The sequence below is a fragment of the Symphalangus syndactylus genome, chromosome 12 (assembly GCF_028878055.3).
Source record: "Symphalangus syndactylus isolate Jambi chromosome 12, NHGRI_mSymSyn1-v2.1_pri, whole genome shotgun sequence".
NCBI classification, from domain to species: Eukaryota; Metazoa; Chordata; class Mammalia; order Primates; family Hylobatidae; genus Symphalangus; species Symphalangus syndactylus.
Window position 1 is genome coordinate 131593149 of NC_072441.2, and position 25411 is coordinate 131618559.

At 39.3% G+C, this 25411-nt stretch overlaps 2 protein-coding genes across 7 annotated transcripts in view; one reads left to right on the plus strand and one right to left on the minus strand.

Annotated features, from left to right (window-relative positions):
* PIK3R3 (phosphoinositide-3-kinase regulatory subunit 3) overlaps nt 1-25411 on the plus strand; it is a 141135-nt gene that overhangs the window by 66627 nt on the left and 49097 nt on the right. Inside the window, exon 1 of one of the 6 annotated variants that reach the window (XM_055255364.2) lies at nt 22943-22965. The exons of the other annotated variants lie outside the window; for them this stretch is intronic. The gene's annotated coding sequence lies outside the window, so the exon portion shown is untranslated. Of the gene's footprint in view, nt 1-22942; nt 22966-25411 lie in introns of those variants that run through there. 6 annotated transcript variants of the gene reach the window in all.
* LOC129468796 (cytochrome c oxidase subunit 7B, mitochondrial-like) lies at nt 2280-3057 on the minus strand. Its single transcript, XM_055254535.2, has 2 exons — nt 2917-3057; nt 2280-2599 (listed from the first exon to the last, which is right to left on the minus strand). Exons 1-2 carry the CDS (start codon nt 2933-2935, stop codon nt 2358-2360), a joined length of 261 nt encoding a protein of 86 aa, XP_055110510.1. The 5' UTR covers nt 2936-3057; the 3' UTR covers nt 2280-2357.

Consider the following 25411-nt stretch of genomic DNA (forward strand, 5'->3'; position numbering starts at 1 on the left):
GGCTCACTGTAACCTCCGCTTCCTGGTCTCTTTGATTTATTCCTTTCCATACTAAAAAAATAATAGTAGTCTGTAATAGTCTGGTATCTCATGTATCTGGAGCCTTTGCTTAGATAAAAGAAAAATATTAGTCTTGCTTTTTTTTTTTTTTCTTTTTTTGAGACAGTCTCACTCTGTCACCCAGGCTGGAGTGCAGTGGCATGATCTCAGTGGTGCAATCTAGGCTTACTGCAGCCTCCCAGGTTCAAGCAATTCTCATGCCTCAGCCTCCCGAGTAGCTGGGATTACAGGCACCTGCCACCATGCCTGGCTAATTTTTGTATTTTTAGTAGGGTTTCGCCATGTTGGCCAGGCTGGTCTGGAATTCCTGACCTCAAGTGATCCATCCGCCTTGGCCTCCCAAAGTGTTGAGATTACAGGCATGAGCTGCTTATTTTTTATTAAAAGACTAAGGCAGCTGGGTGCAGTGGCTCACACCTGTAATCCCAGCAATTTGGGAGGCTGAGGCGGGTGGAACATCTGAGGTCAGGAGTTTGAGACCAGCCTGACCCTGTTGGCACTGAAAATACAAAATTAGCCAGGCGTGGTTGCACATGCTTGTAATCCCAGCTACCTGGGAGGCTGAGGCAGGAGAATCGCTTGAACCCAGGGGGCAGAGGTTGCAGTGAGCTGAGATCACGCCATTGCACTCCATCCTGGGCAACAAGAGTGAAACTCTGTCAAAAAAAAGAAAAAAAAGACTAAGGCAATCAATCTGTGGATATCACAAAGGACTCAACATTATTTGCTGATCCCTGGGATATCATTTAAGACTGCTTTGGAAGGAATGGAAGAAATATGGCTTCCAACTAACTTTGCAAAGAATGGAAGAAATATGGGTTCCAACTAACTTTCCAAGTTGAGTCATGAACTCCTTGATAGGTCTTCTAGAATATATTTAAAGTGTAAATATAATGTATCTATCCATCCATTATCTGAAGTTATTTTTCTCCTAAGTCATTTATATTTGATTATTATTTTTTACTATGGTTAGTGGAAGAAAAACAATTTGAAATAACTACGGAAAACCATTGAAACCAAAGATTTAGATTTTTGGGGGGGCAGGGAGATAATCATCAAGAATATATCAGAAAGGATTTAATGGTTGAGGCTCGGTATGGTAGCTTATGCCTGCAATCCCAGAACTTTGGGAGGCCAAGGTGGGTCTATCCACTTGAGCTCAGGATTTTGAGACCAGCCTGGGAAACGTACCGAAAACTTGTCTCTAAAAAAAAAAAAAAAAAATTAGCTGGGTGTGGTGGCATGCACCTGTAGTTCCAGCTACTAGGGAGGCCGAGGTGGGAGGATCACTTGAGCCTGGAAGGTCAAGGCTGCAGTAAGCCATTGTCATCCATTGTACTCCATCCTGGGCAACAGAGCAAGACTGTGTCTCAATAAATAAATAAATAAACGATTGCACTGTACTCAAGGTTAAAATAGGGAATGCGGTATGTGGATTTATTATTCATCAGTTTTTATATTTGAGATGCTTGTAATTGCCATGTGTAAATTAATTTCCACAAGAAGTAGTCATCATTGTAATTTTTTTGAAGGTTTCAAATATACTTTATTTCTTCAGTGATGTCATATCTTAATGGGTACACAGTGCTTTTACTTGGCATCAATTATGAGCTGTTTTTTATTTTATTTTATTTTATTTATTTATTTGAGGCGGAGTTTTGCTGTTTCGGCTAGGCTGGAGTGAAGTGGCGCAATCTTGGCTCACTGCAACCTCCGCCCCCACCTCCCTCTTCCACCTCAGCCCCAGGGTTCAAGCGATTCTCTTGCCTCAGCCTCCTGAGTAGCTGGGATTGTAGGTACCCGCCACCACGCCCTATTAATTTTTGTATCTTTAGTAGAGATGGGGTTTTGCTGTGTTGACCAGGCTAGACTGGTCCTAACTTCTGACCTCAGGTGATCTGCCTGCCTCGGCCTCCCAAAGTGCTAGGATTATAGGCGTGAGCCACTGTTTCCAGCTGATGAGCTGTTTTTTGTTTCGTTTTGTTTTGAGATGGAGTCTCGCTCTGTCACCCGGGCTGGAGTGCAGTGGCGTGATCTTGGCTTACCGTAACCTCCGCTTCCTGGGTTCAGTTTGAGCGATTCTCCTGCCTCAGCCTCCTGAGTAGCTAGGATTACAGGCGCAAGCTGCTATGTCGGCTTATTTTTGTATTTTTAGTAGAGACGGGGTTTCACCATGTTGGCCAGGTAGGTCTCGAACTCGACCTCGTGATCTGCCCGCCTCAGCGTCCCAAAGTTCTGGGATTACAGGTATGAGCCACCGTGCCCAGCTGATGAGCTGTTTTTTAAACAATTCAGTATTACACCAGCTGGGATGATGACTGATCTCTCCATTCCTTTGGAGTGACTCTGCCATCAGGGGACAGGTTCCATTCTATTCCAATTTGAGTTGCTACATATGTCCATACAGCAGTACAGAAAGTGGCTCCACTAGCTAATACAGCATTACCGTATTTGTCATGAAAATCAAGTGTATGTTTCTGGTGGCTCTGCCTTGCCATTGTTTGCTGAATGCTTTGAACTTGGAGATGACTTAGTGTGTGTGGTTTTTTTTTTTTTTTTTTTTTTTTGATGGAATCTCACTCTGTCACCCAGGCTGGAGTGCAGTGGCGCAGTCTTGGCTCACTGCAACCTCCACATCCCGGGTTCAAGCTCCCTGCCTTAGCTTCCTGAGTAGCTGGGATTACAGGTGCTCACCACCATGCCCAGCTAATTTTTTTGTAATTTTTAATAGAGACAGAGTTTCTCCATGTTGGTCAGGCTGGTCTCCAACTCCTGACCTCAAATGATCCACCTGCCTCGGCCTTCCAAAGTGCTGGGATTACAGGTGTGCCCCACTGTGCCTGGCCATTGGTGCATTTTTGACCAAGGGAAACATTGTGAAGGTGAAGATAGAACTGTGGCAATGCAACTGCTGCTTTGATGCAAATTCTCATGATTGTAATCTGTCTCGTTTGTAGATGTTTCATTTAATGGATTATGGCTTCAAATGGGTACTTGATACTTTCTGATAGGATTTACCTGGTAACTACACAGAATTAAATATTAGACAATTTAGTGAGCTATGAAAAGATAGCTTTAATAGGAAAACTCTTTTTAAAAATAACTAAGAAAATCTTACCAAAACTGACTTGAAAAGAAATTGAAAGGCCGGGCGCGGTGGCTCAAGCCTGTAATCCCAGCACTTTGGGAGGCCGAGGCGGGCGGATCACGAGGTCAGGAGATCGAGACCATCCTGGCTAACACGGTGAAACCCCGTCTCTACTAAAAATACAAAAAAAATTAGCTGGGCGTGTCGGCGGGCGCCTGTAGTCCCAGCTATTCGGAAGGCTGAGGCAGGAGAGTGGCGTGAACCCGGGAGGCGGAGCTTGCAGTGAGCCGAGATCGCGCCACCGCACTCTAGCTTGGGGGACAGAGCCAGACTCCGTCTCAAAAAAAAAAAAAAAAAAAAAGAAATTGAAAATCTTTATAATTTTGTAACCATAAAAGAAATTTAATTAGTGATTTAAAAAATCTACCAAAACAATTCTAGGCCTGTACGATTTCCTTTTTTTTATCATTGCAATTTTTAAAAACTTCATGTCCAGGCGTGGTGGCTCACGCCTGTAATCCCACCACTTTGGAAGTCCGAGGCGAATGGATCACTTGAGGTCAGGAGTTTGAGACACAACCTGGCCAACATAGTGAAACTCCGCCTCTACTAAAAATACAAAAAAACTAGCCGGGCATGGTGGTGCATCCTGTAATCCCAGCTATGCAGGAGGCTGAGGCAGGAGAATTGCTTGAAACCAGGGAGCAGAGGTTGCAGTGAGCTGAGATCATGTCACTTCACTCCAGCTTGGGCAACAGAGTGAGACTCCATTTCAAAAAAACAAAAAAAAAGACCTTCACATAATATAAAATATACCATCATGGCCAGGCGCGGTGGTTCATGCCTGTAATCCCAGCACTTTGGGAGGCCAAGGCAGGTGGATCATGAGGTCAGGAGTTTGAGACCAGCCTGGCCAACATGAGAAACCCCATCTCTACTAAAAATACAAAAAATTAGCTGGGCGTGGTGGCAGGCACCTGTAATCCCAGCTATTTGGGAGGCTGAGGCAGGAGAATCACTTGAACCTGGAAGGTGGAGGTTGCAGCGAGCCGAGATCGTGCCATTGCACTCCAGCCCGGACAACAGTGCGAGACTCTGTCTCTAAATAAATAAATAAATAATACAATCATAAACTTTTTTTTGAGGCGGAGTCTCGCTCTTGTTGCCCAGGCTAGAGTGCAGTGGAGCGATCTCGGCTCACTGCAATCTCCGCCTCCCGAGTTCAAGCGATTCTCCTGTCCCAGCCTCCCAAGTAGCTGGGATAACAGGCGTCAGCCACCACGCCTGGCTGATTTTTTGTATTTTTAGTAGAGATAAGGCTTCACCATGTTGGCCAGGTTGGTCTCGAACTTCTGAACTCAGGTGAGCCACCTGCCTTGGCTTCCCAAAGTCCTGGGATTACAGGCGTGAGCCACCATGCCTGGCTTTTTTTTTTTTTTTTTTTTTGACAGAGGCTTTCACTTTGTTGCCCAGGCTGGAGTGCAGTGGCGCGGTCTTGGCTCATGCAACCTCCACCTCCCAGGTTCAAGCAATTCTCGTGCCTCAGCCGCCTGAGTAGCTGGGATTGCAGGCGCCTGCCACCATGCCCAGCTAATTTTTTGTATTTTAGTAAAGATGGGGATTCACTATGTTTCCCAGGCTGGTCTCGAACTCCGGAGCTCAGGCAATTTGCCTTCCCAAAGTGCTAGGATTACAGGCGTGAGCCACCGTGCCTGGCCCATCATAACCATTCTCAAGTGTATTGTTAACTAATATTAAGCATATTAACGTTGTTTTGAAGCAGATCTCCAGATTTCATCTTGCAAATCTGAAACTCTGTACCCATTAAACAGTGACTCGTCTTTTCCCCTATCACCCAACCCCTGGTAACCAACCTTTGCTTTGTTTCTATGATTTTGTCTACTTTAGATACCTCGTATAAGTAAGCGGGATCAGATAATACTTGTCTTTGGCTTATTTCACTCAGTATAATGTCTTCAAGGTTCAGTTATATTGTAGCATGTGAAAGGATTTTCTTCCTTTTTAAGGCTGAATAATATTCCATTTATGTATATACCACATTTTGTTTATCCATTAATCTGTTGATAGACTTTGAGTTGCTTCCACCTCTTAGCTATTGTGATTAGTGCTACTGTGAACGTGGGTCTGCTAGTATAATGTCTCTTCGAGACTCTGCTTTCAGTTTTTTTTTTTCTTTGATATATACCCAGAATAAGAAGGATTGCTGGATCATATGGTATTTTTAAAAAATTTTTTCGAGGAATCTCCATACTGTTTTCCATAGCAGTTGCACCATTTTACAATCTCACCAACAGTGCTCAAGGGTTCCAGTTACTCCACTTCCTTGCCAACACTTGTTCTCCTCTTTTCTTTCTTTTTTCTTTTAGTAGCCATCTTAATCCAGCCCATATAGATTTATAAATGAGTTCTACCAAACATTTATAGACAATCATAACTTCATATAAATTCTTCCTGAATCAAGAAAAAGAAGAAACATTCTCATTCTCATTTAAGTATTTAATGGGTTATTCTAAGATGAATACTGTATAAAAAGCTAATTTGCTGATACATATGAAATAAGGTTGTTGGATCTAAGACCACTATACAGTTGGATTCCTTTATACAAGTAGCAGATAACAATGTGATTTTTAAAAAGCTTTATTGAGATATAATTCCTATACTATACAAATCACCAATTTTAAGTGTACAATTCAATGTTTTGATGAATTACATTGTTAATTTTTTAAAATTATAAAATATGTATGACAAAATGTTTCATTTTAACTGTTTCAAGTGTACAATTCAGTGGCATTAATTACATTTACAATTATATATATATTCATCTTCCATATAGAAACTATATTCATCTTCCATATAGAAACTCTATAACCGTTAAGCAATAACTCCCTCATTCTCCCTTCACTTTCAGCTCCTGGTAAATTCTGTTCAACTTTCTGTATGAATTTGCCTATTCTAGATATTTCATATAAATCGAATCATGCAACATTTGTCCTTTTGTGTCATTTCATTTAGCATAATGTTGGTGTTCATCCATATTGCAGCATGTATCAGAACGTTACTCATTTTTATGACTGAATAATACTGCATTGTACATATAGACCACATTTTGTTTATTCAGTCATCTGTTGGTTGACACTTGGGTTTTTTTTTTGTTGTTGTTGTTTGTTTGCTTTTTTGAGACAGAGTCTCACTCTGTTGCCAGGCTGGAGTGCAGTGGCGTGGTCTCAGCTCACTGCAACCTCCGCCTCCAGGTTCAAGCGATTCTCCTGCCTCAGCCTCCCTCAGCCTCCCAAGTAGCTGTGACTACAGGCGCATGCCACCACACCCAGTTACTTTTTTTGTATTTTTAGTAGAGATGGCGTTTCACCATGTTGGCCAGGATGGTCTCCATCTCTTGACCTCGTGATCCACCCACCTCAGCCTCCGAAAGTGCTGGGATTACAGGCGTGAGCCACCGTGCCCAGCCCACTTGGGATGTTTTTACAAATTTTTTTTTTTGAGATGGAGTCTCGCGTTGTTTCCCGGGCTGGAGTGCAGTGGTGCAATCTCAGCTTGCTGCAACCTCTGCCTTCTGGGGTTAGGCGATTCTCATGCCTCAGCCACCCGAGTAGCTGGGATTACAGATGTGCCACCACAGCCAGCTAATTTTTGTATTTTTAGTAGAGACAGTGTTTCGCCATGTTGACTAGGCTAGTCTTGAACTCCTAGCCTCAAGTGTTCTACCTACCTCAGCCTCCCAAAGTGCTAGGATTACATGCATGAGCCACAGTTCCTGGCCTACAAAATATATTTTTAAAAAGATACTCATTATAGTAGCAACAGCTACAATGACAACAATTGAAAAGTACCAGTGAACAAAATCAACAAAAGATGCACATAACTTTTTATGTTGAAAATTATACAATTTCCATTAAAAGACATGAGAAGAGATCTAATTGGGATACCATATTAACTGATAGGAAGACCCAGTGACATAAACATGTCAATTCTTTCTAAATTAATTTATAAGTTCAATACACTTCTGTTTAATATAATGACAGGGTATTTCATATAACTTGACAAGCTCTAAAATGTATATAGGAGAGTAAACTGCCAAGAAAAATTAGGAAGGAGCACTTAGTCTTTCACATAGCATTATTTATAAAGCCATATTATTAATATTTAAGACAATGTGGTATTGGCACAGCATAGACCAACCTCTGGGAAGAATAAAGAGCCCAGAAATAGAACCCCTGAATATAAAGAAACGTAATACATGACAGTGAGTGTTGAAGATGAGTAAGGAGATGATGGACTGACTAAACAGTAAATGATAATGGAGCAATTGGTTATTTATATGGAAAATAAAATGAGATTTCTACTTACCATACTAAAAAATGTACGTGATGATTAAAGATGTTAATGTGAAAAGTTAAACTTTTAGAAAAAAGTGGGAGAGTGTTTTTATGATATTAGGGCAGGGAAGGTAGAAAGGATTTCTTCAACAAGACTTGAAAGTTGAACTGTAAAAGAAAAAGATAAATATGTCTAGATTAAAATAAAAAATGTACAGTTATTGAAATTCAGCATGAGATAGATACCCCATCTGGGAGAAAATATTTGCATAAAAAATAACTAAAAAGGATTAATAATCAGGATATATGAAGAATATTTTACCAACCAGTAATAATAATAAGACAGTAGATTGGAAATTCATAGAAGATGAAATATGAATGTCCTGCAGACATGAAAAGGTGTTCAACCTCTTTAGTAGCCATGGAAACGCAAATTAAAACTTCATTGTAATAATATTTTACACTCACTATTTTGGTGAGGATGTAGAATAAGGAAAACTCTCTTATACTTATGTGGACAGTGGAGTATCAACTAGAACCTCACTGTAGAGAGCTACTTAGCAATATATAGTAAAGTGTATACCCTAGGGAAACTCTAGAAGATGGACAAGAGTTTGTACCTGGGACAAGTACCATTAAGTTCATAGCAACATTGTTTGTAAAAGCAGAAAACTACAAACAGCTGAAATACCCATCATTAAGAGAATGAAGAAATTATAGAATATTCATGTAATGGTAGAGAACAGTGAGAAAATAAAGATATCTACTTGTATCAACATAAATTAATCTAAAAATGTAATGCAGAATGAAATGCTGTGGAAAGATTCCTCTTGTATAAAGTTCATAAAGATACAAAATATATTAGGAGATGGAACCTTTGGGGAAAAATAAGGGAATTTGGGAGGGGTAAAAAGCAATGATGGAGGAAGAAAAGCCTGAGGGAAAACCAACCTTGCATTCCAAGGAATCTAAAAAGGAGCAGCCAGAGATTAGAACCAGGTAGTTTTTCTGTCATATACAAAATTGTACTAGGTTGAAGTAAGTCCTGAATTGAAACATCTAATTCTCTCTGATTGATCTTCGTGTATGTATTTTTGTGTTTTATTACAACTTAAAAAGGTCTGATAAAATTCTTTTTAAATTAGGTAGAATTTTGAAAGTACCTTTGACTACTTTTTCTGTTATGATATAATTCACATGCCATATATCCACCTTTTAAAAGTGTTTTTAACCACATCATTGGTTTTTAGTATAGTCACATAGTTGTGCAACTATTACAACTATCTTATTCCAGAACATTCTTATCACCCCAAAAGAAGTCCTGTAACCATTAAGAGTCAGTCTAGGCTGGGTGGGGTAGCTCATGCCCATAATCCCAGCTCTGGGAGACTGAGGTAGGAGGATCAATTGAGGCCAGGAGTTCAAGACCAGCTTGGGCAATTTAGTGAGACCCTGTCTCTACAAAAAAAAAAAAAAAAATTAGCTAAGCATGGTGTCGTGTGCCTGTAGTCCCAGTTACTTGGAAGGCCAATGTGGGAGGATTGCTTGAACTCAGTAGTTTGAGGTTGTCAGCTATGATAGTGCCACTGCACTCCAGCCTGGGTGGGTGAGCAAGATCCTGTCTCAAAAAAAGAAAAAGTCACTCCCCATTCTTCTTAGCCCCAGTCTGTGGCAACTATTAATCTACTTTCTGTCTCTATAAATTTGCCTATTCTGGACAGCTCGTGTAGATGGAATGACATGGTATATGGCCTTTTGTGTTTGACTTCTTTCACTCAGCATAATGTTTTCAAGGTTTATCCAGTTGTGGTATTTATCAGTACTTCATTCCTTTTTATGGCATAACAATATTCCACTCTGTGGATATTTGTTTTTCCATTCACCAGTTAATGGATATTTGGGTTGTTTCCACCTTTAGCTATTTTGAATAATGCTGCCATGAACATTCATTGCAAGTTTTGTTGTGTATACACCTAGGAGTAGAATTATTGGGTCATATTTTACTTTCCTGACAGCAGTGTGTTACGGTTTCACTTTTTCCACATCATCACCAAGACTTGTTCGTTATATATCTTTTTGATTATAGCCATCCTAGTGGATGTGAGGTAGTATGTCACTGTGGTTTTGATTTGCATTTTCCTAATGACTAATGATGCTGAGTATCTTTTTCATGTGCTTGTTGGAATGGGATTGTTTTTTTAATTTCATTTTTGGATTGTTCATTGCTAGTGTGTAGAAATACTCTTGATTTTTGCATATTCATCTTGTATTCTGCAACCTTGTTGAACTCTTTTATTAGCTTTAGTAGTTTTTTGAGTATTTCTTATGATTGAGTATGCAAATAGAAATCGTCGTTTATTTTACTTCCCTAATAGCCCTGGCTAGAATCTTTTTTTTTTGTTTGTTTGTTTTGAGATGGAGTTTTGCTCTTGTTGCCCTGGCTGGAGTGCAATGGTGTGATCTCGGCGCACTGCAACCTCCACCTCCTGGGTTCAAGTGATTCTCCTGCCTCAGCCTCCTGAGTAGCTGGGATTACAGGTGCCCGCCACCACACCCGGCTGATTTTTTGTATTTTTAGTAAAGACGGGGTTTCACCATGTTGGCCAGGCTGGTCTTGAACTCCTGACCTCAGGTCATCCACCTGCCTCGGCCTCCCAAAGTGTTGGGATTGCAGGTATGAGCCACCATGCCCAGCCCCTGGCTAGAATCTTAATTACAGTGTTGAATAGACGTGGTAAGAGCAGACATCCTTGTACTGTTTTTGATTGTAGGGGAAAACATTCAGTTTGTCACCGTGAATTACGATGCTAGATGTGGGTTTTCTGTAGATACTCTTTATCAGGTGAGGAAATTCCTTTTAATCCTAGTTTCTGAGTATTTTTATCATGAGTAGGTGTTTAATTTTTGAATTTTTTTTTCTTTTTTTGTGGAGGCAGGGTCTCACAGTGTTGACCAGGCTGGTCTTGAACTCTTGGCCTCAAGGTGTCCTCGCCATGGCCTCCCAAAGTGCTAGGATTATAGATGTGAGCTACTGCACCTGGTAGGGTGTTTAATTTTGTCACATGATTTTTCTGCATCTGTTGAGATGATTATGCTGGTTTTTGTCCTTTATTCTGTTAATATGGTGTGTTACCTTGATTGATTTTTGTTTGTTGAGCCAATCTTGCATTCCTGGAAACAAATCTTGCTTGGTCATGATATATAATCCTATTTATATGTTGCTGGAGTTGGTTTGCTAGTATTTTGTTGAGGATTTTTTTGTCTGTCTTCATAAAGGATATTGGCCTGTAGTTTTTTCCTCCTGTTTTTTTTGTTTGTTTGTTTGTTCGTTTTTCTTTTTCTGGTTTTGGTATCAGGGGAATACTGGCCTCACAGAATGAGTTGAGAAGTTCCCTGAATACTTATCTGATCTTAGTTTTCTTCAGTTTTGTTATTGACTTCCTCTTCTTCTTTTTTTTTTTTTTTAAGATAGAGTCTCACTCTGTTGCCCAGGATGGAGTGCAGTGACACGATCTGCGCTCACTGCAACCTCCACCTCAGAGGTTCAAGCGATCCTCCCACCTCAGCCTTCCAAGTAGCTGGGATTTCACCATGTTGGCCAGGCTGCTCTCTAACTGTTGACCTCAAGTGGTCTGCCTGCCCGTCTCCCTAAGTGTTGGGATTACAGACGTAAGCCACTGCACCTGCCTGGTTTTATTACTGCCGTCTAAAAATATATTAAAATATATATTAAAATATATTAATGTTTTTTTTTGTTCCGGTTATTCTTTTTGAGAACACACAGAAATACTTTGTTAGATTCTAATTTAATTTAGCTTACCAGTGAGGAATGACTTGTGGCACCCAGCAGAATATTAATGAAATTTCTGGTATTACAATGAAATCTGCCTAGTATACTGTCTTTCAGATGGCTGAATATAAAAGTCCATAAAAATTAGAGATGAGAGAGACTGTGGTGATATAATCAACCATTTTACAGATTCATGGACCAGATTGTCCAAAGTTACACTGCTAGGTTACCTGGCTGAGCCAGGAGATTTTACTTTGGTAGTTTTTACTCACCAATGATTAGTAGTGTGTGAAAAGGATAGGTTTTTTTAAAAAAAAGGTTTAATTTCATCTGTGTGTTTGTGAACAATGCTAAGAAACAAATATAGTATTTATTTGAATGAAATAAGTGTATATGCGTGCCCACTCATTCTGTACTCCAGCTGGAGAAGCCCTAGAACATATAATTAATCCATTGTGTCAGGCATGGCAGCTCACGCCTGTAGTCCCAGTGCTTTAGGAGGCCGAGGCAGGAGGATCATTTGAGTCCGGGAGTTCAAGACCATCCTGGGTAACACAGCGGGACCCTGTCTCCATAAAAATAAAAAATATACATATAATTCATTGCTATCAGGAGCATTATTATCAACAGCATTTTGGGTAGTCTTCAATTAACTTTAACTGAAGAAACTACCCACATTATATGAATGGGTGGTATCAAAATGAATTGAAATCTTGAAGAAACTGTCTCCAACTTGGAAAGAGGTATAGAGGGAGAATCACATTAATGTATCAATACAATATATCAACCTAAATGTGTCAACCTTTAACTTTTAATTAATTGTTTTCCCTTCTAATTGTTTTTTTACTTCTACTTTTAAGTTCAGGGGTACATGTGCAGGATGTGCACATTTGTTACATAGGTAAACATGTGCCATGGTGATTTGCTACACAGATCATCCCATCACCTAGGTATTAAACCCAGCATCCATTAGCTATTCCTTCTGATGCTCTCTCTCCCCCGACCGCCCCGCGACAATCCCCAGTGTGTGTTGTTCCCTGCCTTGTGTCCATGTGTTCTCATCATTTAGTTCACACTTACAAGTAAGGATATGCAGTGTTTGGTTTTCTGTTCCTGCGATCCTCCTGCCTTGGCCTCTCAAAGTTAGTTTGCTGAGGATAATGGCTTCCAACTCCATCCATGTCCCTGCAAAGGACATTATCTTGTTCCTTTTTATGGCTGCATAGTATTCCATGCTGTATATATACCACATTTTCTTTATCCAGTCTATCATTGATGGGTATTTAGGTTGATTTTGTGCCTTTATTATTGTGAATAGTGCTGCAATGAACATATGCATGCATGTATCTTAATAATAGGATGATTTATATTCTTTTTGGTATATACCCAGTAATGAGATTACTGAGTCAAATAGTATTTCTGCCTTTAGGTCTTTGAGGAATCACCACACTCTAGTTGTTGAAGTAATTGTTTATTTTGATTGTGAAACAGTTTTTAAAAAATGTATTTTCAGAGAGAAATAGTAGTATAATTTTATGAAAATATCATATGTGTCTCCAAAGATAAAATCATCCTTCAATTTTGCTGAGCCAAGAAACTCAACTAAAACTACCTGCTGGAAATGGCACAGTTTTCTGTCTCAATGTCAGTAACATACGATCCAAATTCTATGTTGTGATTGGCTGTTGTACCATTTTCATTCAGAGATTAGTTTTGCCAACAGTGTCTGATTCGGGATTGGGATTTAGCTCACAAAGCAATTGGTTGTTGGGGTATAGGAAGGGGTTAGTGTTACTAATGAGCACACTACAGAGAAATCATTCCACTGGGGAAAAATAGCATTTGTCCATGCATGAGCAAAGTTGTTCTGTAATTCAATGCTGGATGCCAAGTAGTCAGTGAAGTTTGGATTTGGATGTGGCAGCTCACTGATGCTGGGGGGAAATTTTGTTTAATCATTGTCTTTTAAAATGAACTTGGTAAAAGCTGTCAGTTTTTTCCCTTTTAGAAAGATGAAATGTTTTTTGTCTTTTTTCTCTCTTCCTGTTTCCGTAATTTTATTTTTAGGCTTTCAAAAAGTTGAAGATTTAATTAAAATAAATGTTTTCCCCTTGGTTAGCTTGATTAGTCTTTTTTTTCTAAGCATTATTCTGCATCTAAGATTATATCCTAACATCCAAGATAGTTCTAATTCTCTTCATTTTTTGTTCCTCTAAAATGAAATAGATTTGTGAATTTTAGTAAGTATATATTATCAAATTATTTTGTTTTATTTTGTATTTTGAACCTTTTATAATATCTAGTTATAACAAATAGATATCTTTGGGATTTTTTTCTTGTTTCTTGTTTCTTTAACAGATAGTCAGAATTTATTATCTGATGAAATATTTTAGGTTTGTTTTGTGTCTTTGATAACATCGTTCGCCTTCGACACTTTCTTTCTTTTTTTTTTTTTTTTGAGACAGGGTCTCACTCTGTTGCCCAGGCTGGAGTGCAGTGGTGCAATCTTGGCTCACTGCAGCCTCCACTTCTGGGCTCAGGTGATCCTCCCACCTCAGCCTCCTAAACAGCTGGGACTACAGGCACACACCACCATACCCAGCTGATTGCTGTATTTTTTGTAGAGACAGTTTCTCCATATGTTGACTAGGCTGTTTTTGTTTTTGTTTTGTTTTTTGTTTTTTTTTGAGACGGAGTCTCACTCTGTCACCCAGACTGGAGTGCAGTGGCGTGATCTTGGCTCACTGCAAACTCTGCCTCCTGGGTTCAAGCAGTTCTCCTGCCTCAGCCTCCTAAGTAGCTGGGATTACAGGCACCTGCCACCACGCATGGCTAATTTACCTAGGCTGGTCTTAAACTCCTGGACTCCAAGTGATCTGCCCGCCTAGGCCTTCTAAATGCTAGGATTACATTCATGAGCCACCACACTTGGCTGACAACATTTAACATAATAATTTATGTTCTTAGTATTTAAATGCCCTCAATACTGTATAGCAAAGATTTATGTGACAAAAATTTTTCTTAAACTGAGCATTTTCATGTCAGAGATATTTGTAGAAGATTGCATTTACTATTTGGAAGGTAAATATTAAGAATTTTTTGGGAAGCAAATGTGAGAAGTTGACAAAGAGAAGGAGATATTAGGGGGCATTGCAAATCCCTTACAATATTTCTTTTCAGTTGATTGACCAAATTGAGTAATTAAATATAGCTTAAATGAGTTAACTGCAAAACAGAAACATGAATTAGTAATAGTGTCTTTATTTCTTCCTAATGAAACTTAAAGGCAAATTCTGATCTACTAGTTTATGATCTCTAGTTATACTAAACTACCAGTACCAGCTAATTAATCTGGAAGTACTGGGGACTTTTTCCTAACACAAGAATAATACTTTTATGTTTGCCATTTTTGGTTCTACCTATGTTACTTAGGGCTGGTTCAGGGAGGTAGAATATGATGTTCGAAATAGCTTGTAGTGAAGAATGGGAGAGAGGTAAATTTAGGGTAAAATTTTTGTATTGTTTTGAGGGTCCACTTGTGGTTGGAGACCATTATTAGTGAAACCAATTGAAGATGATGTAACTTTTTTCCTCTTTATTAGTCTAGAGAGAGAGCAATAAAAGCATGAAAATGGATTGAGCTATAGTCGGGGTCTTGCCAGACAGGTACAGTGGGAGGATAAGAGAGCAAAAGAGATGATAGTATTAGTTGAGAGAGAGAGAGAATGAAGACCAGTATGGGATAGAAAGAAAGTATTAAATTTGAGGAATTAGAGGTCTTCCTGAGGTGAAAGAACAGTGGTAGTATTGCTGTAAATTGGAGGTCTCATTGAGGTGAAAGAACTGGGATTATTGGAATAAGTGGTAAACATGTAGAGAGAGGGCCAAGCGCGATGGCTCACTCCTGTAATCCCAGCACTCTGAGAGGCCGAGGCAGGCAGATCATGAACTCAGGGGATCGAGACCAGTCTAGCTAACATGGTGAAACCCCATCTCTACTAAAAATACAAAAATTAGCCAGGCGTGGTGGCACGTGCCTGTAGTACCAGCTACTCGGGAGGCTGAGGCAGGAAAATCGCTTGAACCTGGGAGGCGGAGGTTGCAGTGAGTAGAGACAGCACCACTGCACTCCAGCCTGGGCGACAGAGCGAGACTCCGTCTCAAAAAAAAAAAAGAAAAAAAAAGATAGAGAAGTCAAGGAGTACGTTTGTGGGGTTAGGAATGTGGTTCTCATTCTAGTTTTATATCAGAATTACCAATTTCCTTTTTTAAAAAAACATAGTTGACCAGGTCTCATTCTCGATCAATGGAATCAGAATCTGTAGGGAGTTGGGCTAAGGCGTCTTCATTTAAGATGTTATACAGCTGATTAAAAAATACTTTAAAATTTACATACAGTAAAGTCTATACTCTTTGGTGTACAGTTCGTTGAGTTTTGACAAATGCATAATGCTGCCCTTTATCAGGATAGGGTGGATAGGAACAGGTGAGGAAATATGGTGGGCCCTCCGTATTCACAGATTCTGCATTCTCGGATTGAAATAACAAACAACTGTGGATTAGAAATATTCAGGGTGTGTGTGAAAAAACCAATAAAAATAACAATACAACAACAAAAATAATACAAATAAAAATATAGTATAACAATTCTTTACATAGCATTTACATTGTATTAGATACAAGTACTCTAGAGATGACTTAAAGTATATGGGAGGATGTGCATAAGCTATATGCTAATACTACATCATTTTATAAAATGGACTTGAGCATCCTTGGAGTTTGGTATCTGCAGGGGTCCTGGAACCAATCCTATGAGGATACTGAGGGATGATTGTATATATTTGGTTTTGAATACCCTCAAATTTGCTTGTTGCACTAAAGCTGCAGCCATAGAATTCAGAAGAGTGGAGATTATTACAACGAATTAATATTTTCTGTATCATTTCCTTAAGTCTAGATCTGGAATTGACATTTTTTTCTGTAAAGAGCCATATAGTAAATACTTTAGGCTTTGCAGGCCACAAATGATCTCTTTCACATTCTGTGTGTGTGTGTGTGTGTGTGTGTGTGTGTGTGTGTGTGTGTGTTTATAACCATTTAAAAATGTAAAAACGGGCCAGGCGTGGTGGCTCGTACCTGTAATCTCAGCGCTTTGGGAGGCTGAGGCAGGTGGATCACCTCAGGTCAGGAGTTCAAGACCAGCCTGGCCAACATGGGAAAACCCCATCTCTACTACAAATAAAAAAATTAGCTGGGCGTGATAGCACGTGCCTATAATCCCAGCAACTTGGGAGGCTGAGACAGGAGAATCGCTCGAATCCGGGAGGTGGAGGTTGCAGTGAGCTGAGATTGCAACATTGCACTCCAGTCTGGGTGACAGAGTGAGACTCTGTCTCAAAAAAAAAAAAAAAAAAAGTAAAAACCCTGGTCACAGTGGTGCACAAATTTGCTTGTTGCACTAAAGTTGCAGCCATAGAATTCAGAAGAGTGGAGATTATTACAATGAATTAATATTTTCTCTGTTAGGCCTCAGCTACTCAGGAGGGTGAGGTGAGAAGATGACTTGAACCCAGGAGTTTGAGACCAGCCTGGGCAACATAGTGAGACCCTCGTCTCAAAATAATAAAAAAAGTAAAAACTATTTTTTGCACCTTGGAAAACAGGCAGAGGGCCATAGTTTGCTAACCCCAGGCAGATCATCAATACCACAATAAATCAAGCTCTGATTTGTAGTATTTGCTGATTTCCAAAGTATAAATACTCTCACTGTGGCTGATTTCAGTCTACTAGTGTGACTGACATACCGAATGCAGAATTCGAAAAAAATCCTCAGTAGCACACAGTATTTCCATTATATAAATACAGTAGATGTTTCTTAAAAGCATAGTTAAATACAGTATTAATGAAGCAATGAGTTTTGAGTATTTTTTAACTTTATTTTTAATATAATTTAATTGTGAACTTAAATGATTGAATATTTAATAATGACTGTGTAGAGGCTGGGCGTGGTGGCTCACGCCTGTAATCCCAGCACTTTGGGAGGCCAAGGCAGGCGGATCACAAGGTCAGGAGTTCGAGACCAGCCTGGCCAATGTGGTGAAACCCCGTCTCTACTAAAAATACAAAAAAACTAGCCGGGCATGGTGGCACACACCTGTAGTTCCAGCTACCCGGGAGGCCAAGGGAGGAGAAGCGCCTGAACCTAGGAGGTGGAGGTTGCAGTGAACCGAGATTGCGCCACTGCACTCCATCTTGGGCAATAGAGGGAGACTCTGTCTCAAAAAAAAAAAAAGACTGCATAGAACAGCAGCTTGCAAAATTCCTGAAAATACAACAGTCAGCTCTCACTAGCCTGAACAAGTTGAATTCAACATAGCATGGGACTTAAGGCTCAGAGAGGTGAGATAATTTACCAAATCTAGTTTAAGTGGTGGAATCAGAATAAACTCTAGGTTTCTTTTGATTTTTATCTTAAAACAATACGGGTTTATAGTTTAAAAAGTCACAAAGTACCGCAAGGTTTATAGTACAAAATCATCAGTTGCCTGTCCTACCCTCTCTTCTGCCACTTTCTAGCCCCTAGGGGCAACACTTAACTCTTCTGGCCTTTTCTTCTGGTGTTTACCTCCCTATTTTTCGTAATATGGTAATACCGCTATTTATAATTTTTCACTTTTTGATGTCATTTATTCCTTCTAAGGAAGATAGTGATTTACTTCTCTTATGCCATATACTCTTTCCTTCTATGCATTTTTCCAGTGTATTTATATCACAATTATAACTTTCTTAAATTATCTTCCAATATTTACACTATTATTACTGTACAGTGTTCACAGCTAAGCCAATTAGTATATTATGATTGCATCCTTTCTTTTTTTTTTTGAGACGGAGTCTCACTCTGTCGCCTAGGCTGGAGTGCAGTGGCGTGATCTCGGCTCACTGCAACTTCCGCCTCCCGGGTTCAAGCGATTCTCCTGCCTCAGCCTCCCGAGTAGCTGGAACTACAGGCACACGCCACCACACTTCGCTAATTTTTTACATTTTCAGTAGAGACGGAGTTTCACCATATTGGCCAGGCTGGTCTTGAACTCCTGACCTCGTGGTCTACCCGCCTCGGCTTCCCAAAGTGCTGAGATTACAGGTGTGAGCCACTACACCTGGCCGCATTTCCTTTTTTTATATAAATTTAAAGACAGAATTTTATGGTTCTGAAAGAGCCATATAACAGAACCATAAAATTCATCACAGTATGGTTAAACATCAAATAATTTACCATTTCCCTTCTTCTCTTAAACATACCCTCTAAACCGCCCTTCATCCTCCTGTTTGAATTCTAATTGTTGTTTTCAGCTCTCATCCTAGTACTGCATTCAGCATTATGCTGGGCATTGCCGTTGCTTCTCTCCTGTGTTGGCATCCATTTTCCTGCATTTTACACCACCTACTTTCCTAGTTTATTTCTTCATTTTGGTGGAGCACATCATTCAGGAGCTTCCTAAGAAAGGATGCTGAGAGATAAGTTGGTTGAGATCTTGTATATCTGAAAATATCTATTCTGCCATCATATGTAATTGATAATTTGGCTGGATATATCATTCTAGCTTGAAAAATCATTTTCCCTCAGATTTGTAAGGTTTATCTTCAGCGCTGCTAGTCTCCAGTGTTGTTGAGCAACCCAAAGACATTCTTTAGTCCTTTGTGACCTTTTTTTTTTTTTTCCCTTGTGATAGATTTTAGGACCTTCTCTTTTCCCCCAGTGTTGTGAAATTCCACGGGGGTGTAGCTTGATGTGGATCTCATTCATTCATTGTGTGGCATACTCTGTGGGCATTTTCATTCAGGAAATGTGTGTCCTTCAGTTCTGAAAATTTTTTCTTAATGTTTCTCTTCCTGCTTTCTGGAACTTCTATTAGTTTGATGCTGGAACTTCTGAGTTGATCCTCTGATTCTCTTATCTTTCCCCTATTTTTTTCATTACTTTCTCTCTTTGTTCCACTTCCTGGGAGATTTCAGCTTTACCTGCCAGATTGTGAACGACTTAAAAAATTTTCTATCATAATTTTAATATATAAGGGCTCTTGTTCTTTGAATGTTACTTTAGTATAGATCTTGTTTGTCTTTCATAGATGCAGTCTTTCCTTTTATATATTTGAGATATTATGCTGTCTTTGTGTCTGTGAAGTTTTTTTTCCCTTGAATTCTCTGGTTACTCCCAAGTTTCTTCTTGTTTTGGTCTCCTTTAATGTAATGGCTTTCCTCAAATGTCTGTTGTTTTTTTATTTTAAGTTGTGGTAAATATATGTAACATGTAATTTATCGTTTTAACCATTTTATCTGTTCTTTTAAAATATGTATTTATTTATTTTAGAGATGGGATCTTGCTCTGTTGCCCAGGCTGGTCTCAAACTCTTGGGCCCAAGCAATAGTCCTGCCTTGGCCTCCCAGAATGTTGAGACTAGAGGCATGAGCCATCACACTCAGCTGTTTTTAACCATTTTAAAATGTTTAAGTTCTGTGGCATTAAGTACATTCATACTGTTGTGCAACCATCACCACCATCCACCTCCAGAACTTTTTCATCTTCCCCAGCTGAAACTCTGTACCCATTAAATACTAACTTCTATTCCATCCTCCCCTCAGCCCTTGGCCAACAGCATTCTACTTTCTGTCTCTATGGATTTGACACTTTAGTAGCCTCATGTAGGAAGAATCATAATACTTGTCTTTTTGTGACTGGCTTATTTCACTTAGCATAATATTTTCAACGTTCATCCATTTTGAAGCTCCATGTGAGTGGGCAGGAACTTGTTAACTGGAGGCCTTCACTGAGAAGTGATAAGATGATGAATACCTGCCAGGTGCAGTGGCTCACACCTGTACTCCAGCACTTTGGGAGGCCAAGGCAGGAGGATCATTTGAGCCCAGGAATTCGAGACCACCCTTGGAAATATAATGAGACCCCATCTCTACCAAAAAAAAAAAAAAAAAAAAAAGATGATGAATATGTTTTTCATTGGGTAACCCTAGAATATCTGTATTTTTAGATACTTTTTAGGGTCCTGTCAGTTTCTGTGGAAAAAATCTCCCAACTCCTGACTGGGAATATATGCTTGACAGCTCATTGTTTAGGTAACCAGAAAGGGATAGGGGAATCTACCTGTTTGGTAAACTTTTCTTTAGTTATGCCATTTTCAATATAGGGCTCACCTCTATTCTCAGCTGAGCTTGATGTTCCCTGAGTCCAAAGCCTTTCTTTCTTTTCTTTTTTTTTTTTTTTTTTTACATTCTAAAACAGCACTGAGCATGCTGTATCTTCCTTTTTTTTTTTATTATTATACTTTAAGTTCTAGGGTACATGTGCACAACATGCAGTTTTGTTACATATGTATACATGTGCCATGTTGGTGTACTGCACCCATCAACTCGTCATTTACATTAGGTGTATCTCCTAATGCTATCCCTCCGCCATTCCCCCGCCACACGACACGCCCCGGTGTGTGATGTTCCCCACCCTGTGTCCAAGTATTCTCATTGTTCAGTTCCCACCTATGAGTGAGAACATGCAGTGTTTGGTTTTTCTGTCTTTGCGATAGTTTGCTCAGAATGATGGTTTATGTCCTTTGTAGGGACATGGATGAAGAGTCCAGAGCCTTTCTGATTGTTTCTCTGGACTGGTGAGTTGACAGGCAGCCTCTGTCTAGGGTGGAGAATGGGTAGTTGCCTGGTTGCTTGGGCAGGTAGGGAGGAGAACTAAGGACTTAACTGCTCTTTCCATAGATTGTCAGCCAACTCTTCCGTTTCTGGCCACATGACTCAATCCTCCCTTCAGAGATGCATTGTGCTTCCAGTTCCTGGCCTTTCCAGAGTACAGTGGTGTGAATCAGATTGCTTTTTTTTTTTTTTTTTAGACAGTCTCACTTTGTTGCCTAGGCTGGAGTGCAATGGCACGATCTCGGCTCACTAACCTATGCCTCCTGGGGTCAAGCGATTCTCCTGCCTCAGCTTTCCGAGTAGCTGGGATTACAGGCGCCCACCACCACTCTCGGCTAATTTTTGTATTTTTAGTAGAGACAGGGTTTCACCATGTTGACCAGGCTGGTCTCGAACTCCTTACCTCAGGTGATCCACCTGCCTCGACCTCCCAAAGTGCAGGGATTACAAGTTGGAGTGCAGCGGCTATTCACATGTGCGATCATAGCACACTGTGGGTTGGAACTTCTGGCTTCAAGCAATTCTCCCATCTCAGCCTCCCGAGTAGCTGGGGCTATAGGTGCACAGTACTGCACCTGGCACCATTTTTGTTGTTCAAACATATAAAGAAAACATATACAATATACATACATACCTGCAGTGTTCTCTGCTGTTCCCCGTCCCTATTGTATTCACTATTAACAGTTTGTGTATTCTTCATATGTTTCTGCGCATACATACCTATATGCACACATACACACACACTTAAAACACCTATATATCTCTATGTTTCTTCATATAGCTACATATTAATTAAAACTGAATTGAAAATATATTTCTGTATTGCTAATATTTAAAAACTTATAATATAGGCTAGGCGTGAGTGGCCCATGCGTATAATCCCAGCACTTTGGGAGGCCAAGGTGGAAGGATTACTTGAGGCCAGGAGATCGAGACCAGCTTGGGCAACGTAATGAGACGCTGTCTCACAATTTTGAAAAAAACCCAAACTTGTAATATAGTTTCTAAAAATGGAAAGAGAAATATTTTTCATTGTCTACTAAATAGAAATAAAAGTGCTATATATTTTATGGATACTCATTTCAGAAGGTATTTGCTTAGGTGCACTTAACTTATCACTCAGCATTGCAGTGCTCACCTAATGCAAGAACTACTTTGTCAAGGAGTTGAAAAGATGACTAATGTATCCTAATCAGTTTTTCCCTGAAGATAGTCCTTTTGAACTACTTAAAAGCTTAATGATTTGGAATTATTTTACCTTTATTTATAATATCACAACCTGGAAGATAGATATAAATCTGCTTATCGTCATGCAATTAGGAGGTTATTAGGAGATAAATTTTTATTCACATTTGCCCAGTATATTCTACAATCTACATGGGAGGATGGGGAGCAACTCTCAGAGAAGGCAAAACATTTAGATGGAAGATTCAGTTTAGTTTGATAGAGCTACATTTGAGTGTACTTACAATTTTAGGAACAATGAATTATCTTGAAATTTATCCTTTTGGATTATAAAGTCCATATGTATGGAGACTATGTCTATCTAATCTAGTTCATTGCTATGTTTACAGCTTCTGGAACATGGGAGGTGTTCAATACATATTTGCCTATGTATGTGTGGAGTGATTATAGATAGTAGGAATGTAGAAATAGGGCAGTATTGCATTCAGTTCAGATCTCATGATTGTGTTCTTTTAGCAACTTCATGTAGCAACTGCCTTTATAATAATTTCATTCTTCTTACATTTCTGTAGTTGAGAACAGCAAGATACAAGGAGGCAGCCCTCTGTAATAGATATGAAATAGTCATTACATGTTTGTTGGTGGTAGAGCTATCTGTGAACTATCATTATCCATAAGTAGCAGCTTCCTCATGCAGTCTGGTCAACTCAACTCATCTCAGTACAGAGCTCCTCCAGTGAAGGGATGTAGAAAAGTCTCCATAACGCCATTTGAAGGTGATTAGAGTGTAACCCACCTGCTGATACAATGAAGCACATTGGTTCTTGAGCCCTGTTGGTCATGTACTCAAATCACTAAGGACTAGATTTGAGACGCTTAGTGTTTGACCTTAAAGTTTCCGTTTTGCTGGGTTTCTGTTACAATTTGCTTTTTACCCCATTCTGATGAGTGTTATAAAGTTAGGTGTTTCTATGTGTCATTCTTTCTGGATTTGTTCTTCTGAGTGCAGGGAACACCTTGTCTTTGTACCTTTTCATAGCTATAGTGCAGTGCTTTGTATAGCACAAGTTTACACTGTTAATCCTTGTGTTAAGTGGATAAGTAGAAGAATTATAAATTTTGCTAAGTTATAGTTCAAACTGTAGCTACTTTTATAAGTCACATAAAATCCTTTTCAAACAAGATGGTTATTTAGCTACTTTGAAAAAAAAGTATGGATTATAACAAATCCAGCTCCATCTAGTAATTTCAGAAGTCTGATATTTATTTATTTTAAAACAGCTTTATTGAGATATAATTCACATGCCATGTAGTTCACCCACATTGTATAATTCAGTGATTTTTAGTATCTCCACAGAGTTGTACAGCCATCATGATAGCCAATTTTGGAATATTTTCATTACCCTGAAAGAAATCCTTTATACATTAGCAGTCACTTCCTATTTCCCCCTTTACTCCCCAGCCCTAGCCAACCATTGATTTACTTTCCATCTCTATAGATTTGCCTATTCTGGACAATGGGATTATATAATATTTGGCCTTTCATGACAGGCTTCTTTCACTCAGCAAAATGTTTTCAGATGCATCCATGTTGTAACATATCAGTACCTCATTCCTTTCTATTGCTGAATAATCTATTGTATGGATATATACCTCATTTTATTTATCTATTCGTCTGTTGATAGATATTTGGGTTGTTTTCCATTTTTGGGCCATTATAAATAATGCTACTATGAACATTCACGTGCAAGTTTCTGTGTAGATATATGTTTCTTTTTTCTTGGGTATATGTAAGAGTGAAATTGCTGGGCAGCTCTGCATTTAACCTTTTGAGGAGGCCAGACTGTTTTCCAAGCAGCTGCTTCATTTTGCATTTCCACCAGCAGTCTATGAGTATTCCAATTTCTCCACATCCTCACCAACACTTGTTATTATCTGTCTTTTTAATTATAGTCATCCTAGTGGGTGTGAAGTGGTATTTCACTGTGGTTTTGATTTGCATTTCTCTGTTGGCTGATTATGTTCAGTATCTTTTCATGTGCTTATTGGCCACTTGTTTGTCTTTTGGAGAAATATATATTCAGATCCTTTGCCCATATTTAATTGGGTCAGTTGTCTTTTATTGAATTGAAAGAGTTCTTTTATGTATTCTAGATATAAGTACAAAAATATATTTACAGAAACATTTACAAATATTTACAAAAATATATTTTATCAGTTCTACTTACAAAAATGTTCTCTCATCCTGTAGGTTGTCTCTTCACTTTCTTGATGATGTCCTTTGAAGTACAGAAGTTTTTAATTTTGATGCAGTTATTTTTTCTTGTTTGTTATTTTCAGTGTCATATTTAAGAAACCATTACCTGATCTAAAGTCACAAAGATTTAAGCCTATTTTTTCTTGTAAGAATTTTATAGTTTTAGGTCTTGACATTTAGGTCTTTGATCAATTTTTAGTTAATTTTGGTGTGAGGCAGGGATCCAACTTCATTCTTTTTGCATGTGGATATCCACTTCTTCCAGAACAATTTGTTAAAAAGACTGTTCTTTCCCTCATTGAATTATCTTGACACCCATGTTGAAAATCAGTTGACTAAGGGACTTTATTTATTTATTTGTTTATTTTTGAGACAGAGTCTCACTCTGTCTCCAGGCTGGAGTACAGTGGTGCAATCTCGGCTCACTGCAACCTCTACCTCCTGGGTTCTAGCAATTCTCCTGCTTCAGCCTCCCGAGTAGCTGGGATTACAGGTGTGCACCACCACGCCCAACTAATATTTGTATTTTTAGTAGAGATGGGGTTTCATCATGTTGGCAAGGCTGGTCTCGAACTCCTGACCTCAGTTGATCTGCCCGCCTCTGCCTCCCTCTCAAAGTGCTGGGATTACAGGTGTGAGCCACCGCATCTGGCCAACTAAGGGACTTCTGTTTGGGGGAAAATATTCACATTGTTCTCCTCCACCCCAAGATTGTTTACAATTTTTTTTTTTTTTTATTATACTTTAGGGTTTTAGGGTACATGTGCACAATGTGCAGGTTTGTTACATATGTATCCATGTGCCATGTTGATTTCCTGCACCCATTAATTCATCATTTAGCATTAGGTGTATCTCCTAATGCTGTCCCTCCCCCCTCCCCCCACCCCACAACAGTCCCCGGAGCGTGATGTTCCCCTTCCTGTGTCCATGAGTTCTCATTGTTCAATTCCCACCTATGAGTGAGA